We start from the raw sequence: 13,408 nt of genomic DNA, 5'->3' as shown, positions 1-13,408 counted from the left end.
CACTCTATAAAAATTCTCTGCACACAAACCCTATAATTTCTAATTGATTCATCATATCTATTTTGTAAGATAAATACTCATAGCTTATCATTTGCAGTCCACAGGTATTGTTGTGAATATATATATAATTTAGTACAGGGTCTGCAGGGTCTCACTACACAGATTGGGCTCTCGGTGATCCTCCTATTTTCAGCCTCCCAGCACTAGGATTACAGGTGCACACCACCTCAGCTAGTCTCAATCACTGTCTCAGAGGGCTCTGGGGTCAGGGCCAGCACAACACACCAGGCATCGAATCCCAGTCCCTGAGACTGCCCAAGCAGACTTTTTAACATATAACCTAATTGTTAAGCACCCTCAGAAGAAAAATGCTAGTGTTACTCTCACTTAACAATTGAAGCTACCCAGAGACATAAGAAACAAACTTAGTTACACAACCAATGAAAAGCCAAGTGAGAACTTGATTTCAAGAGATTCATAACAAAATTGCCTATTTATTACATAGGTGTAATAGAAGAAAATATTAATCTAAGTTGAAAATTAAGAAATAAAATGCCTAAAAATTTAATCAATTTAATTAGCCTGTTATGAACACAAATTTTAGGGGAAATGCTGGTAAAACAATACTGTGTGTTCTACAAATCTACTTTTCTGAACCAAGAGCCTCAAGTGGAACATGTTAAATATTAGCAACTTCAAATACATAATTACAGAGCTGGAATTTTAGTTGGAACAAAATCTTAAAAGAAGTCCTGGATCCACCTCCTCATTAGGTATTGAAACAGAAAGCTAAGATTTATGTGACTCTGTGTTTATTTTAAAAATTGATTAACATCTATCACTCATCAGAGGAATGTTTACACTGACCCAAGATACAAAATGAGCAGACATGGCTCTCTCTCTCTCTCTCTCTCTCTCTCTCTCTCTCTCTCTCTCTCTTTGGTGGTACCAGGGATTGAACTCAGGACCCTGCACCTGCCAGGCAAGTGCTTATTCTACTAAGCTATCTCCCTGGCCCTATAATATGCTCTTAACCTCCATAAAAAAATAAAAATAAAACGAGAAGACAGTCAAATTCACAAAACACATGCTCTCGCTTTTGTATATAAGCCTCCTTCATCTCTAATAGGTTTTACTGAAGACTTTAGCTATTTCAGAGTATGTAGGATTATAATATACAAAATTAAAAGGACATATATATATATTTTTTCAACAAGGGGGGTTCAAACCCGAATCTAAAAGGAGAAAATTGACTCAATTCCAAATAAAACCATTTAAAGCCTGCAGAAGTTCCTCTACATTGTCTCAGTGCCCTGTGCACTTCTCCAGTATCTGTCATTTGACAAATAAAATACTCCCAGTATAAATGATATTATAGTGAAATTATAGAAAAGTCAATTCCATAAAGAAATGTAAAATCAAGGCAAAATAATACATGACCTATTGAAATGGTTGAGAATATTGTCAAAGACAAAATGATACATTGAGTTAGTAATATATTTATGTTAGACAACTGTTTTATTCTTAAAATATGTTATCATTCTATTGTAAGAAAAGAAGAATAATGTCTGAATTTCAATGGGCAAATTATTAAAGATTATGCTGGACATCCACTGAACAAACTGAACCAATATTGCCAGGAAAATAGTCTATTTAAAAGATCGTTTTCTGCACCTTGTCACTATAGTCCTATTGTCAAAATTAGAGAGAATGACTTAAAAGATGATCAAACATGAAATTATAGAGTGATCTGAAAAGAATTATATAACAAAATTTTAAAGTACATCAGGTTAATTAAAATAATGCATACACTTCAATAGTAATTTAATTTATATTTTTAATTATTGTATTTGGTACAGGGTCTCACTACACAGCTCGGACTTGTAGCGATCCTCCTGTTTTCAGCCTCCCCAGCGCTGGGATTACAAGTGTGCACCACCACAACCAGACTCAGTGGCCTGCTCAGTCCACCCAGGGGTGGAGCCAGTCATTTAAATTTTGAATAAAATAGGGTAAGTTGGAACTAAAGAATAAAACTGACATAGGAAAGCACTGACGTGTGGATTTGATTGGTATTTGCTCACTATTTTACACATGCCATGACGATTAGCTCCTAATCCATAAAGTGTGCCAACTATATGTTTTAGAAATCATGGTGTTAATTCTTTAATCATGCTGGAAATAGAGAATTTTTAGATAGTTTCAAGAGATAATTCTGACATAAGATTGAGAAGACTTTTTTCTTTCATAAACATTTTCTCTTTTTAAAACTACTTTAGCCCCATTTTATTTCAAAAATTTATTATTTATTATTACATCATAAATACATTCATCCTGGGGAACTGGTACATAAATAGCACATCTTTATCCATTTTACTGCCCCTTCCTACCTCTCCTTTCTGTCTGTCTTCTTTCATTGGTTGATCCTGTTCTCATCTCCATAAAGTCTATCTCTGTTCCCTGTGGTCTACCTTTATTTTGCTTTTCAAATTATGTACACTCAACGCTTACCTATCTTGAGCTTCCATGCAGTCCAAACAGCAAAAAAAATGTGTATAAATGCAAAAAATAATAAGAAAATAATGTCAAGTGTCAGTACAAGTATATAGCCTTTTTCAGTGTGGTCTTCACAAGGATTTTAAGAATTTAACTCTAATGATTACCTGATCCATCTACACTGTAGAATTCAGAAAATACATGAGGAAAGCCTCCTCTGTTGGGCACATGACTAACATTTTTAAGCAGGCGAGTCCATCCTGTCCTTTTAACAATAAAATTTAGGAAACTTTAAAAAACTTTATTTAGAATAAATGTACCCTTTGAAAATGAAGATACTGCTTCTTTGAAAACTGTTGTCTTCTCATTTCTCAACAATTTTAGGGAAAGAAAAAGAAGCCATGATTTTAGTGTTTTTTTTTTTTTTAATATTATTTATTTATTTATTTGGTACAAGGTCTTTCTATGCAGCTTGGACTCTTAGTGGTTCTCCCCTCTCAGCCTCCCCAGTGCTGGGATTACAGAAGTGAGACCATGCCTGGCTTCGATGGCTAACAGGAACCCCGCAAGGTTCTTGGACAAGCAAGCTTGCAGTACGGGGGATTGAACCCAGGTCCTTGTGCTTCCCAGGCAGGCACTTAGACTGCCAAGCTATCTCCCTAGCCCACCATGATTTTAGTTTTCATAATTTAATGTTATGCAATTAATGAGACCAAATAATTGCTTTCTAAAATGTAATTCTCTCATTGAACAAAAAGTGAACCTAGATTAGTAAGTCTGTGAACCTAATATTAGTAAGACATATCATAATTAAGCATTGCTGTCTTAATTTGTAATTTATGTCTATACAGCAATTAGTGGTTGGCATGTAATAATTCCTCATTGAATTCTAGCTGTTACTAGTAATAGCTATGTAACTTACACAAGTCATTCGCTCCTTCTTGTTCTATTAATAACAGTCACTACAGTCCTTTCCAAGCTTAAGGTCCTGGGTCTGACTGGTTTTCAGGAAACTTAAAGAACACATCTGAAATTCTTACCCTTATTACTAGAATTTGGTACAGGGCACCATCTAGTGGCCTGCAGATGAGCAGTTCTAACATCCGAAAGTGATTTTGTCATCGACTTTAGAATGGAACCTTAACTCCAACTTACAATTTTTTTTACAGATATAAATATTATAAACTTTTGGGCTAGCCAGATAGGCCAGTGGCATAAGAACCTATGTGGCAAATGCAAGGTCCTACATTAGACAAGAGGAAGACTTTTAGTGAAAGAATTTTTCGGAAGAGTAATAATTGGGCCAAATATTTGATAAACTCTAATGTGGAAGCACCCTGAAATTATAATGTTAAGTGAGAGAAATCAGGCACAAAGTTTAAATATCATATCATTTTTCCTATATGAGAAACCCAAAATATAAAGGAAAAATACAGGATAGATAATAGGAAATGGGAGAAAATGAGAGCTAGGGGAGGGACAAAGGGTTGCAGGAAGAAAGGGAGGTGGGAGGAAGCAGAAGGAGGTGAAAAATGTACAAAGACACATCATGTGCCCATACCAACTCCCCACAAAGCATGTAGTCATTACATCCTTCAAATGTACACTAATAAAAACTAAAAATAAAAAGTCAAAGAATGAGTATTTGATATGTTTCCTTCATCTACTAGAAAATTCTATTGCATCTTTTTGTTTTTACAAACAGCCCAGATTTCAAACCTTCTCTCTCTTCAAGGGACAATTATCTGCACCAGAAATAGTGCAGCATGGTCATAACTGCTCTTCTTCCTGTTCTATCCTGGCTGCCTCCCCACCAGCGTTACTCTGCTCTCAAGACAGTTGTCAGAGTGAGGCTTTCAAAGCATGAGTGAAATCCTTTCACTCTTGTTCTGAATTCCTGCTTTTCCCAGAGCAAAGGCAAGTGCCCCTGAAGTCCCTATTTGGGAGACCCCCTCTCCCATCAGAACTCATTTCTTCTGCTCTTCCTCTGGGCCAATGGTCTGCATCAAACTCTTCTCTTGTCATTTCTTAAGCAGACTAGATATGGTTTTGATTTGGGCCTTTCCCTGGTTGAAATCTGGTCTTGAAAAATTTTTTTGCAGCTCTCTGCATGACCAATTTGAGGTATGTATTCATAGATAACCCTCTCACTGAGGCCTTGCCTAACTTTAAAATTATATCTTGTCCCATCCCTTATACCTAACTGGCACTCTTGATTTTTTTCTCCTAATTGCTGGAAATTAGACTTTATTTTGTCTCATAGTTTTGGAGGTTTCCGTCCTTGGCTGGGTGGGCCAGATACTTTTCGGTCCATGATAGAATGAGCTGAAGGATGGAGGATCACGTTAGGAGGGGAAGGTCCAGCAGTACTATCCACTTCATGGCCAGGAAGTGAGAGAAGAAAGCAACATAGCAGGATCCCAATGACCTGAAGACCTTCCACCAGGGCCAGCCTCTTAAAGGTCCTACTCCTCGCAGTACAGTCACAGGCTGGGGACTAAGTTCTGCTACATGAATCTTTGGACCACATTCAATATCCAAACTACAAAAAATGTGTATGAATACATGAAATGCCAAGAAAAACAAAGTTGGAGACATCTCACTACTTAACTTCTAAATATAACACAAAGGTAAAATAATCAGAACAATATGTCACTAGAATTAAAACTTGCATGTGCATTATGAACAGAATATACTGATCATAAGAAAATTCATGCAATGATGGAAAGCAGTACACAGGTTCTCCAAAAATTCAAAACAGGACTACCATATGATTCAGCAGTATTTCTAGCTATGTTTCCAAAAATAATGAATTAAATATTTTTAAGACATATCTGCACTCCCATGGGTATTACATTGCCACTTTAGTCAAAATGTGAAATGGATTTAAATGCCCATCATCACATGAACAGATAAAGAAATTTAATAGTATACAGTCATGAGCTGCATAATGACTTTTACATTATGGAGTACTGGCAACTGAACCTAGGTTCTTTGCATTGAGATATACAAACTAAAACTGGCCCCAAAGTCCCTACTTGAGAGCCCTCCTTTCCCTTCTAAGTGCATCTGCTTTGCTTTTCTTCTGGACAATGGGACTCCATCCACTCTTCTTGCCATTTGTTTCTGTTTTGAGGAAGGGTCTTGCTAAATCATTAAGTTGCCCAGGCTGAGCTTGAACTTTTGATCCTCTTGCTTGGTCCCCTGGAGTGCTAGATTATCGGCATTTGGATCAATTATGACCCATGAGATTATATTACCCAGTGAAACCATAACCATTTTAGTTTCTGTAAGTACACTATGTAATGGTTGTATAAGAACAAAATTGCCCAACAATACATTTCTCAGAATAAATCTTTGTAATTAAGACATGTATGACTGAATTTGCGTGTGTATGTAAAAGAATATTATAGAGTAATGGAATATAATCATTCAGCCCTTAATATATTAAAGGAAATTCTATCATTTGCAACAATATCAATGAGTCTAGAAGATAGGGTAAATGAAATAAGGCAGGCACAGAACAACAGAAGAAAGATTGTTCATTACTGAATTCTTCAAACAGTTCTGCACATTTAAACATTATAATAATGTAGTATTATGAAAATGTAAGACTATTCCATAACCAAACTTTATACAATGTATTTGGAAATTTAGTTTAAATGAACAAATGCTTAGAAAACACAAACTACCATAGCTATTAGGAAAATCAATAGAAAATTCAAGTCGTCTGTGGTTATTAAAGAAGCTGAATGTGTTAGCCATGCTTATTGCACCACAATTTGGAATACCTAAGCTGTGTAAACAGCCTAGGTGTGCATCAAGAGAAGACTAGATAAAGAAAAGGTGGTACAGGTATGCACAGTGGAGTATAACTCAGCCATAAAGGAGAATGAAATCATGTCATTTGTAGAAACAAATTGGAGGGAACTAGAGGCCATCAGGTTGAGTAAAATAAGCCAAACTATGAAAAAGAGATTAAGTAAAATGGGAAGGTTAATCTTTCACATGTTTTTTTTAGATGGGAAATCAGAGAGAGAGAGAGAGACAGACAGACAGACAGACAGACAGACAGACAGACAGACAGACAGAGACAGAAACAGAGAAGAGACACAAGGCATGAGAACAGAAGCAGACTAATCATAAAGAAACAGGAATAAGGGGGTGAAAGGACAAGGGAAAATCATCATTAGAAAAGACAGTTCTCATGAATGTCAATAGTTCAGAGAAAACGAAAGCATTAAGCAGTAAAGAGTGGTAGGGTCTGCCTCACAGATGCAGCATCAGAATTTCAGGAGCCCAGAGAGAGATGGGCTTCCATTGTGCTTTCTAGACAATTCAGATGCAGCTGTTTTAAAGACCAGCACTTGTAAATACCTGGTTTTCAAATTTTCCAAGTAACTGATGTAACTGAGGAAGTAAACACTCGGTTATCTATATACATGGAAGGAGTTGCTGAAGACTTTATAAAAATGGTAATTGAAGAAATGAGTTTGAATATAGGCAGCGTTTGTGTGTTATTTTGCACGGACATGGAAGACATCCCCGAAGCATGTGCTCATCCCTTCAGCCTGCTCCCCATTCCCAACTTCTACAGGAACGTTTTCCTCTCTTCTGCTGAGTAGACCCTGTCTATGGTCTTAAGAATAACTTCTTCAGCTCTTAGTCAATAATTCACCCCTCAGCAGAACTGAATTCCTCCCATGTCAGTTCACCATCATTCATATCTTCAGTTGCTCCAGAGGTGCCAAGACTGCTAGCCAGAATCCATAGCAAAGGAAAATGACAACGTATCACTATTAGATTACTAAGTTACTAAATTAATTGTTAAATATAGCTAATTGTTACTAGTTTTGAAGCCAACATTTCTAGCAATAACTAGGTATTTTGAGAAGGAAAAGGATACCTTGGAGTTTTGATTGGAGGTGGTTTCAGCTTCAAAATATTAGTAGCCTAAAAGCCTCAAGAACATTACATTTTACCACAAACAGTATTGCAAACAATAAAAGATGGATCAATATTCTTGAGTCATGTGAACAGAAAGAGCTTCTGAGTGAGAAAAGAGAAGATATGTACCGTATGAGCAGGGAGAGTTTCAAGACGGAAACTACCATTCCGTTCCTCTTACGATGAGGTACAGATTGGTTTAGGGAATCCAGCAAATATGGCATCTGCTCTCAGCTCTCTAGAGATTATGCATAGAGAAAACAGCAAGTCTCTCAGAAGCCTTGGTGCCTGAAGGAGAGAACAGGAAACCAGGCTCCTACAGCTTCAGGATTATGCAAGAATGTTAAAAACTGTTCAGTGCTATTGAGACACATAGAAAATTACTTGATGCCAGTTAAACAGAAGACCCAATGCTATTATGGGCTACTGGACTCTTTTAGAATATTTTGCTGAGTTTACACACCTATAATATTCAAATAACGGAACTTAACAAAAAAAGGGTATACAGATGAATGTCCATTTTGTATCTGTGTATGCATAGTGGTTAGGATAGATATATAGTTACATTCTCTTCATGAACAGAATGATTTGTTCTAATGGTGTTTGTAAATAGGATCTCAAGTCCGCATCTTGTACAGCAATTAACCACTAAGAAGAATGTATGCAGTGTGTTAATTATTGAAACTATCCTACCAACTTGATTTGAAACTGTCTTATTGCTACTTGTTTATTGATAAAATTATGGGAAAAAAAGAAAGAAAATTACTTGAAAGATGGCCAGTGGACAAGAAGGGCTTCAGAAAGAAAGAAAGAAAAAAGAAAAACAAAATAAAATGTGTGATTAGTCAATGTCGTATAGATCCTATAGTAAAGACAGAAAGAGAATCAGCCCCCTAAAGTACATGAGGAATGCTTGTCAGTAGATGTCAGCAGAGGCCAGAGCTTGAAGCACCAGAGGCTCTTCTTCCAATACCCAGGATAGAATATAATCCTGTACATCACCTTTCTAACCTATGAGGCCAGTCCTAAGGGAGGTGGAACATGATGGACTTGAAGACAATGAACTAGTAGTGTTTGGTTTAGTTAGGTCGAACTTTTACAATGACACGGAAAGTCTTGCAGAAGTCTGCCTCCAACTTGCCTCTCCCATGATGTGCCTTTGATTTCTATACATAGGCTTCCCAGGCAGTTTTCACTCTTCATAAACACATCTACATCTTTCCTTCAGCATATTTTCTAATAACAGCTCTCCTGAGCCCTTTGAAATTCTTCAACAGTATCTTCTTTATGTTACTAACTCCTAACACACTGCCTCACTGCCTAGTCAAGACGCTTAGCCAATGCTTGTGAGCCAGAGCAGGAGCTGAAGGGGAAAAAGTGAATGAATGAAAAATGAACAGCTAAAACCTCCAGAGAATTGCCTCCCTATTTGACATTTACCTCAACTCCCAAGAAAAAGTAAGGTCCCAATTTATTTTTCTAGGAAGAATTTAGAAACCATACCGACATTTTTAAACTCCTATGATGTAGCATCACTTATTACCATTTTATATAACATAAAGATAATATACTCTAGGCCGGGGAGATGGCTCAGTGGAATAAGTGCTTCCCTGGCAAGCAGAAGGGCCTGAGTTCAATCCCCGGTTCCGCCAAAAAGAAAAAAAAAAAAAAGATAATATACTCTAAAGTGGCAGTAATTGGTGTTGCCCTATGTTTGCATTTTGCATGTATACATGATCACCTCCAAGAGTTTAGACCTCTTGAAATTCATTGCACTTATGATGAGGGTTAAATTAGGTGATTAAATATAAGCTCCTATACCAGTATCTTTCCCCAGTTTTTCACAGTTCTAGCCAAATGGGGAGAGGGAGGAGTAAGATAAGATAGCAGATACAACAAATTTGTATCATGTTGGAGGCCTCAGGTACTTGTAAATACTGAGACAATAGCTGAGTTTAGTGACATTTGACTCCTCTTTTGTAAGAGCAGGGCACAACAAACTTTCAGGGCCATGCTTCCTGCTGCATGGCATTAAAGCCAGCCAGAGTGGGCCATGCCAGGGAAGGAGTATGTGTATCATAATTTTCAGGGCAATTGTGTTACCAGCTCTTACCCTAATGACTTACTGCATAAGCAACATTTAATAAGTTTAAGTGGGTGATACTTAGGAAAATGTCTGTAATCAGTCTTGGTAATCTTGGTACTTTAAGGATGTTAAGTCTGGTGAACAATTTTCTATGTCTTTTTTAACCACAAGAACCACTACTCATGTTAAGTTTTTCTTACTTATTTTATTTTCCCTTAATTATAAGCCCTAAGCAGATGACTGATTTTGGAAACAATAAACAAAGTACTACACTACACAGTGGTTTTAAAATAATATTATGAGACAGTCATTGATCAAAATAGATAATGATTTTGATACAAAAATAAAGACTTTTATATTTCAGGAAATACATATTTTTATACTTACAGTATATTTATATTTGCCTTTTTTGTTAACTTTTTGTCCTAGCAGCAACAATATAATCTTTTACCTATTTTCCCCCAGCCATCAAACATTTGATCTGTTCACCATATTTGCATTGTTTTTAAATATTTATCAATAGATGTAACATGCTCCTTATTATATTTTATTACTTTCACTTATTTCCATTATATTCACATGCTAATAGAAGGAAACAGTAGGGTATATCCTTGTTGTATGACTTAAATATAAATTTTCTTACTAAAGATGTCTAAATTTTAGGGTTAATGGATAAATTCCCACTAGAAAATGTCTTTTTTTTTTTTTTTTTTGCAGAACCAGGGATTGAACTCAGGCCCTTGCACTTGACAGGGAAGCACTTATTCCACTGAGCCATCTCCCTGGCCCTAGAAAATGTCTTATTAATTTCAGTTTTATACTGATTATCTTTGTGTTTTATTCATGAGTAATGAATCATTTTCTAGTGTAAACATGAAATTTAACTTTGAATGGATTGAAAAATATTTTCCCATACTAATTTTTTCCATGAGTTACTTTAGTTTTGAATAATTTGTGCATTTATACATGCTATAATGATGAATTTAGCTTACACAATTCTGTTTATTCTTAGCATACTTATTTTTTCTGTTAATGAAGATAGTAATAATATTGTCACAAATATATAATTAGACCTCCAGAATTCAAAAGCTTATTTGTTTCTTGGTGTTCACTGGCAATAACCTATTTCTGAAGCTATTTTCTACAGTCCGGAAATATACTTTCTTTTAAAAATTTTATTATATAACTTTATTAAGCTGTTCATTAATCCACCTCTTCATAAATAAATGGAAATAGCCACTGATTAAAAAAAGAGAAGGATTTTTTTAATTTAATTTAATTTAATCTAATTTTAATTTAATTTTTTAAAATTCCCTTCAAATAAATTTCTGTGGTGATGAACAAGCCAAATTATCAGGAACAGAAAGCCAAGGCCACTCACTTCTCACCTGATGGTTTCTAAATTCTCCCCTGGAATCACAGCACAAAGGTTGACAGTTTCCTGTGAGGATTAAAGACTTACTCAGGATGTGCAAAGAGGGTTATGGATCTCTTCCATAGCCCCCGTTTTTTCTTAAAGGCTATTTGTCTAGCTCAGACTGTCCTCTTTATTATTGAATTCCTCTAAGTAGGAGAGTGCCTGTCAAGTTTCTTCCTTGTACCTCTAGCCAGAAGCCACTGGCGACTTTCACCTCAGCACCCTTTGACCTCAACAACTCTTAGCAACAGGCAACCCGAGACTTGGCCGTGACTGAACTCGAATCAGTCTGATATGGCTCCTCTGGCTCCGGGAGAGGCTTCCTTTAACATGCTATATGTGGTGCTATCTCTTAATTTTTCCCAGTTTATAACATTTTCCTATTTTTTATCTATGTCATCATGCTCTCAATTAACTCAAATACAGATTTGTTATTTAGACCCATTTTGGAAATCAAAGAATATAATGCCAATGACAGTGATAACTTCTGTAAAATATCACAGTTTCATTAAATAAAACACACAATCCATAACTTTCAGATAAACAACTTTTAGCCAAATCCACATTGTCATAATCCAGACAGCAATTACTTCCACCTATTGCTTTTCCTTTTTATTCCAATTTAAATTTTTTCATTATTTTCTAATTATATACTGTAAACTAGGCAAGCTCTATACTGTTTCTCAGATTATTCTTTAATGTCTCTGTCACTCTAAAGACATTTTATATGAATATGTTTCTGTAGTAAATCTATGGAAACTTTAATCAACTTATAATACCCAAAACATCTCAGATATTTCCAATGCTATTATAAGTTACACAATACATCTCTCAGCATCTCCATTTAAATGAAAAACAGTTAAAATAAATACCTTACCCCAAAAGTTTTCTGGCCATGGGATCTCTAAACGTGTTGTGTTATTAGCCATAATACCCGTAAGACAGAAAAGCCAGTAAGTCCAAAAGAAGCAGTTTGATTCTAGCTTGTCTCTGTAGTTCAGTAAAATAATTTGGACACAGCCCCTCGTATACTTGTGTTTGCATTAAAGGAAGTAAGTGTATCATGTTTCCTGCTTTTATACTCAAATTAGCAACTGTTCTTCTTATCTTGGAATTCCACATGGTTCCTGAGACACAAAACTATTTCCTTCTCGTCATTTCCTCAGTCAAGCTAAAGACCTCCTCCCAGACACCTCCAGAGCTGTGCCTGGGCGGGATTCTTTCTGTTGGTACAGTCCCCATCCCCTACTGGCAGATGCAGGGACAGGCGCTCAGCCAGAGACTTTTGTTAAACTTGTAGCATTAGAAATGGAATGATGCCTGATGTCTGAAAATTATATTTATACAATAAGTGGGGAGTGAGGGGGCTAGTCAGAATTTCCTACTGCATGAAGTGCAATTAATCTTCACTTGACAATCTCAGTTGCCTATGAAAATTCTTAGTATTTCCATTTCTTATTTCCTATATTAAGTTTAAAAAGATAGTTAATTAATTTCATAAATATTTGAGGATAGCTTAGATGTAAATTTGCTACCCTTTTAATTGGTGTTTAAATATGAAAAAATGGTTTTCACACTGACTAAATCCATCTAAATCAGAAAATGGGACTGTAAATGCAAAGCTTCCAATGACAAATGACCAGAGGGACTTGTTATTCAGGGACAGGTCTGGCAAAACTAATAGAAGAGTTACACAAAACATTTCTGAGGATGTAGGTCAGGTAAAATTTCTAGGGCTGGGGAAATAGCTCTGTAAGCACCTGCCTGGAAAGCACAAGGTCCCAAGTTTGATTCCTGATATTGCAACAATTGTTAATTAATTAATTAATTAATTAATTAAATTTCTAGTCTTTGTCCTTGACCTTCACTAGTGTAGAGTGGATCCTCCAAACATTCAAGACTGTTTCAAGTGGGAAGTGTAGTTCAAACTACACGTAATAAATACACAAAAATGTGCTCAGCGACTTGTTTTTCTCAACTTTTTAAAATCTCTAGCATACTCACTAGCATGAACCTGTTGTGACTAAAATCTGGTTTCAAGTGAGGCAAGAGTTCACCTTGGTGAAGTCTGTAATGTATTCCTGAGAACATCCAGACATTCAGAAAAAAATGATTGTTCACGTATATTAATTTGTACATTAATACAAGTCCTTCTGAAGTCCTAATTCTTTAAAAGTACAATTGTTTCCGCTTAGTTTCTCCATTTTTATGGAAAACTATGCATGTGTTGGAAATTAAAATGTACACAGGTGACAATTTAAAATAGAGAATGACAGTGGAATGGAAAATTTAGAAAATCGGCTTTAAAAATATGAAGGTTTACCCATAAGATGTTTTTCCTAAACTTTGTTTCTACTTAATCTGCTAAATAATCATATTGTTAGATAAGACAGGCAAAAAGGATTCATAGTACAGTTACCTCCACTTTTAGTCTTATTGTGAAAAAGGTTTGTAAAACTAAA

The 13,408-nt window shown here is 35.8% G+C and overlaps 1 protein-coding gene across 1 annotated transcript in view; it reads right to left on the bottom strand.

Annotated features, from left to right (window-relative positions):
- Nucleotides 1-11,990, bottom strand: part of Myct1 (MYC target 1) — a 17,954-nt gene extending 5,964 nt beyond the window's left edge. The window contains 2 exon segments of the mRNA XM_004645988.3: nucleotides 11,824-11,888; nucleotides 11,890-11,990. Coding sequence (XP_004646045.3) covers nucleotides 11,824-11,888; nucleotides 11,890-11,990 — 166 coding nt within the window.
- Between the last annotated feature and the right edge of the window lie 1,418 nt (nucleotides 11,991-13,408).

Source organism: Octodon degus, unplaced genomic scaffold, assembly GCF_000260255.1.
Source record: "Octodon degus isolate 3935 unplaced genomic scaffold, OctDeg1.0 scaffold00246, whole genome shotgun sequence".
In the NCBI taxonomy this organism is placed as follows: domain Eukaryota; kingdom Metazoa; phylum Chordata; class Mammalia; order Rodentia; family Octodontidae; genus Octodon; species Octodon degus.
The sequence above is the reverse complement of the archived record's forward strand: the minus strand, read 5'-3'. Positions and strand labels throughout refer to the sequence as shown.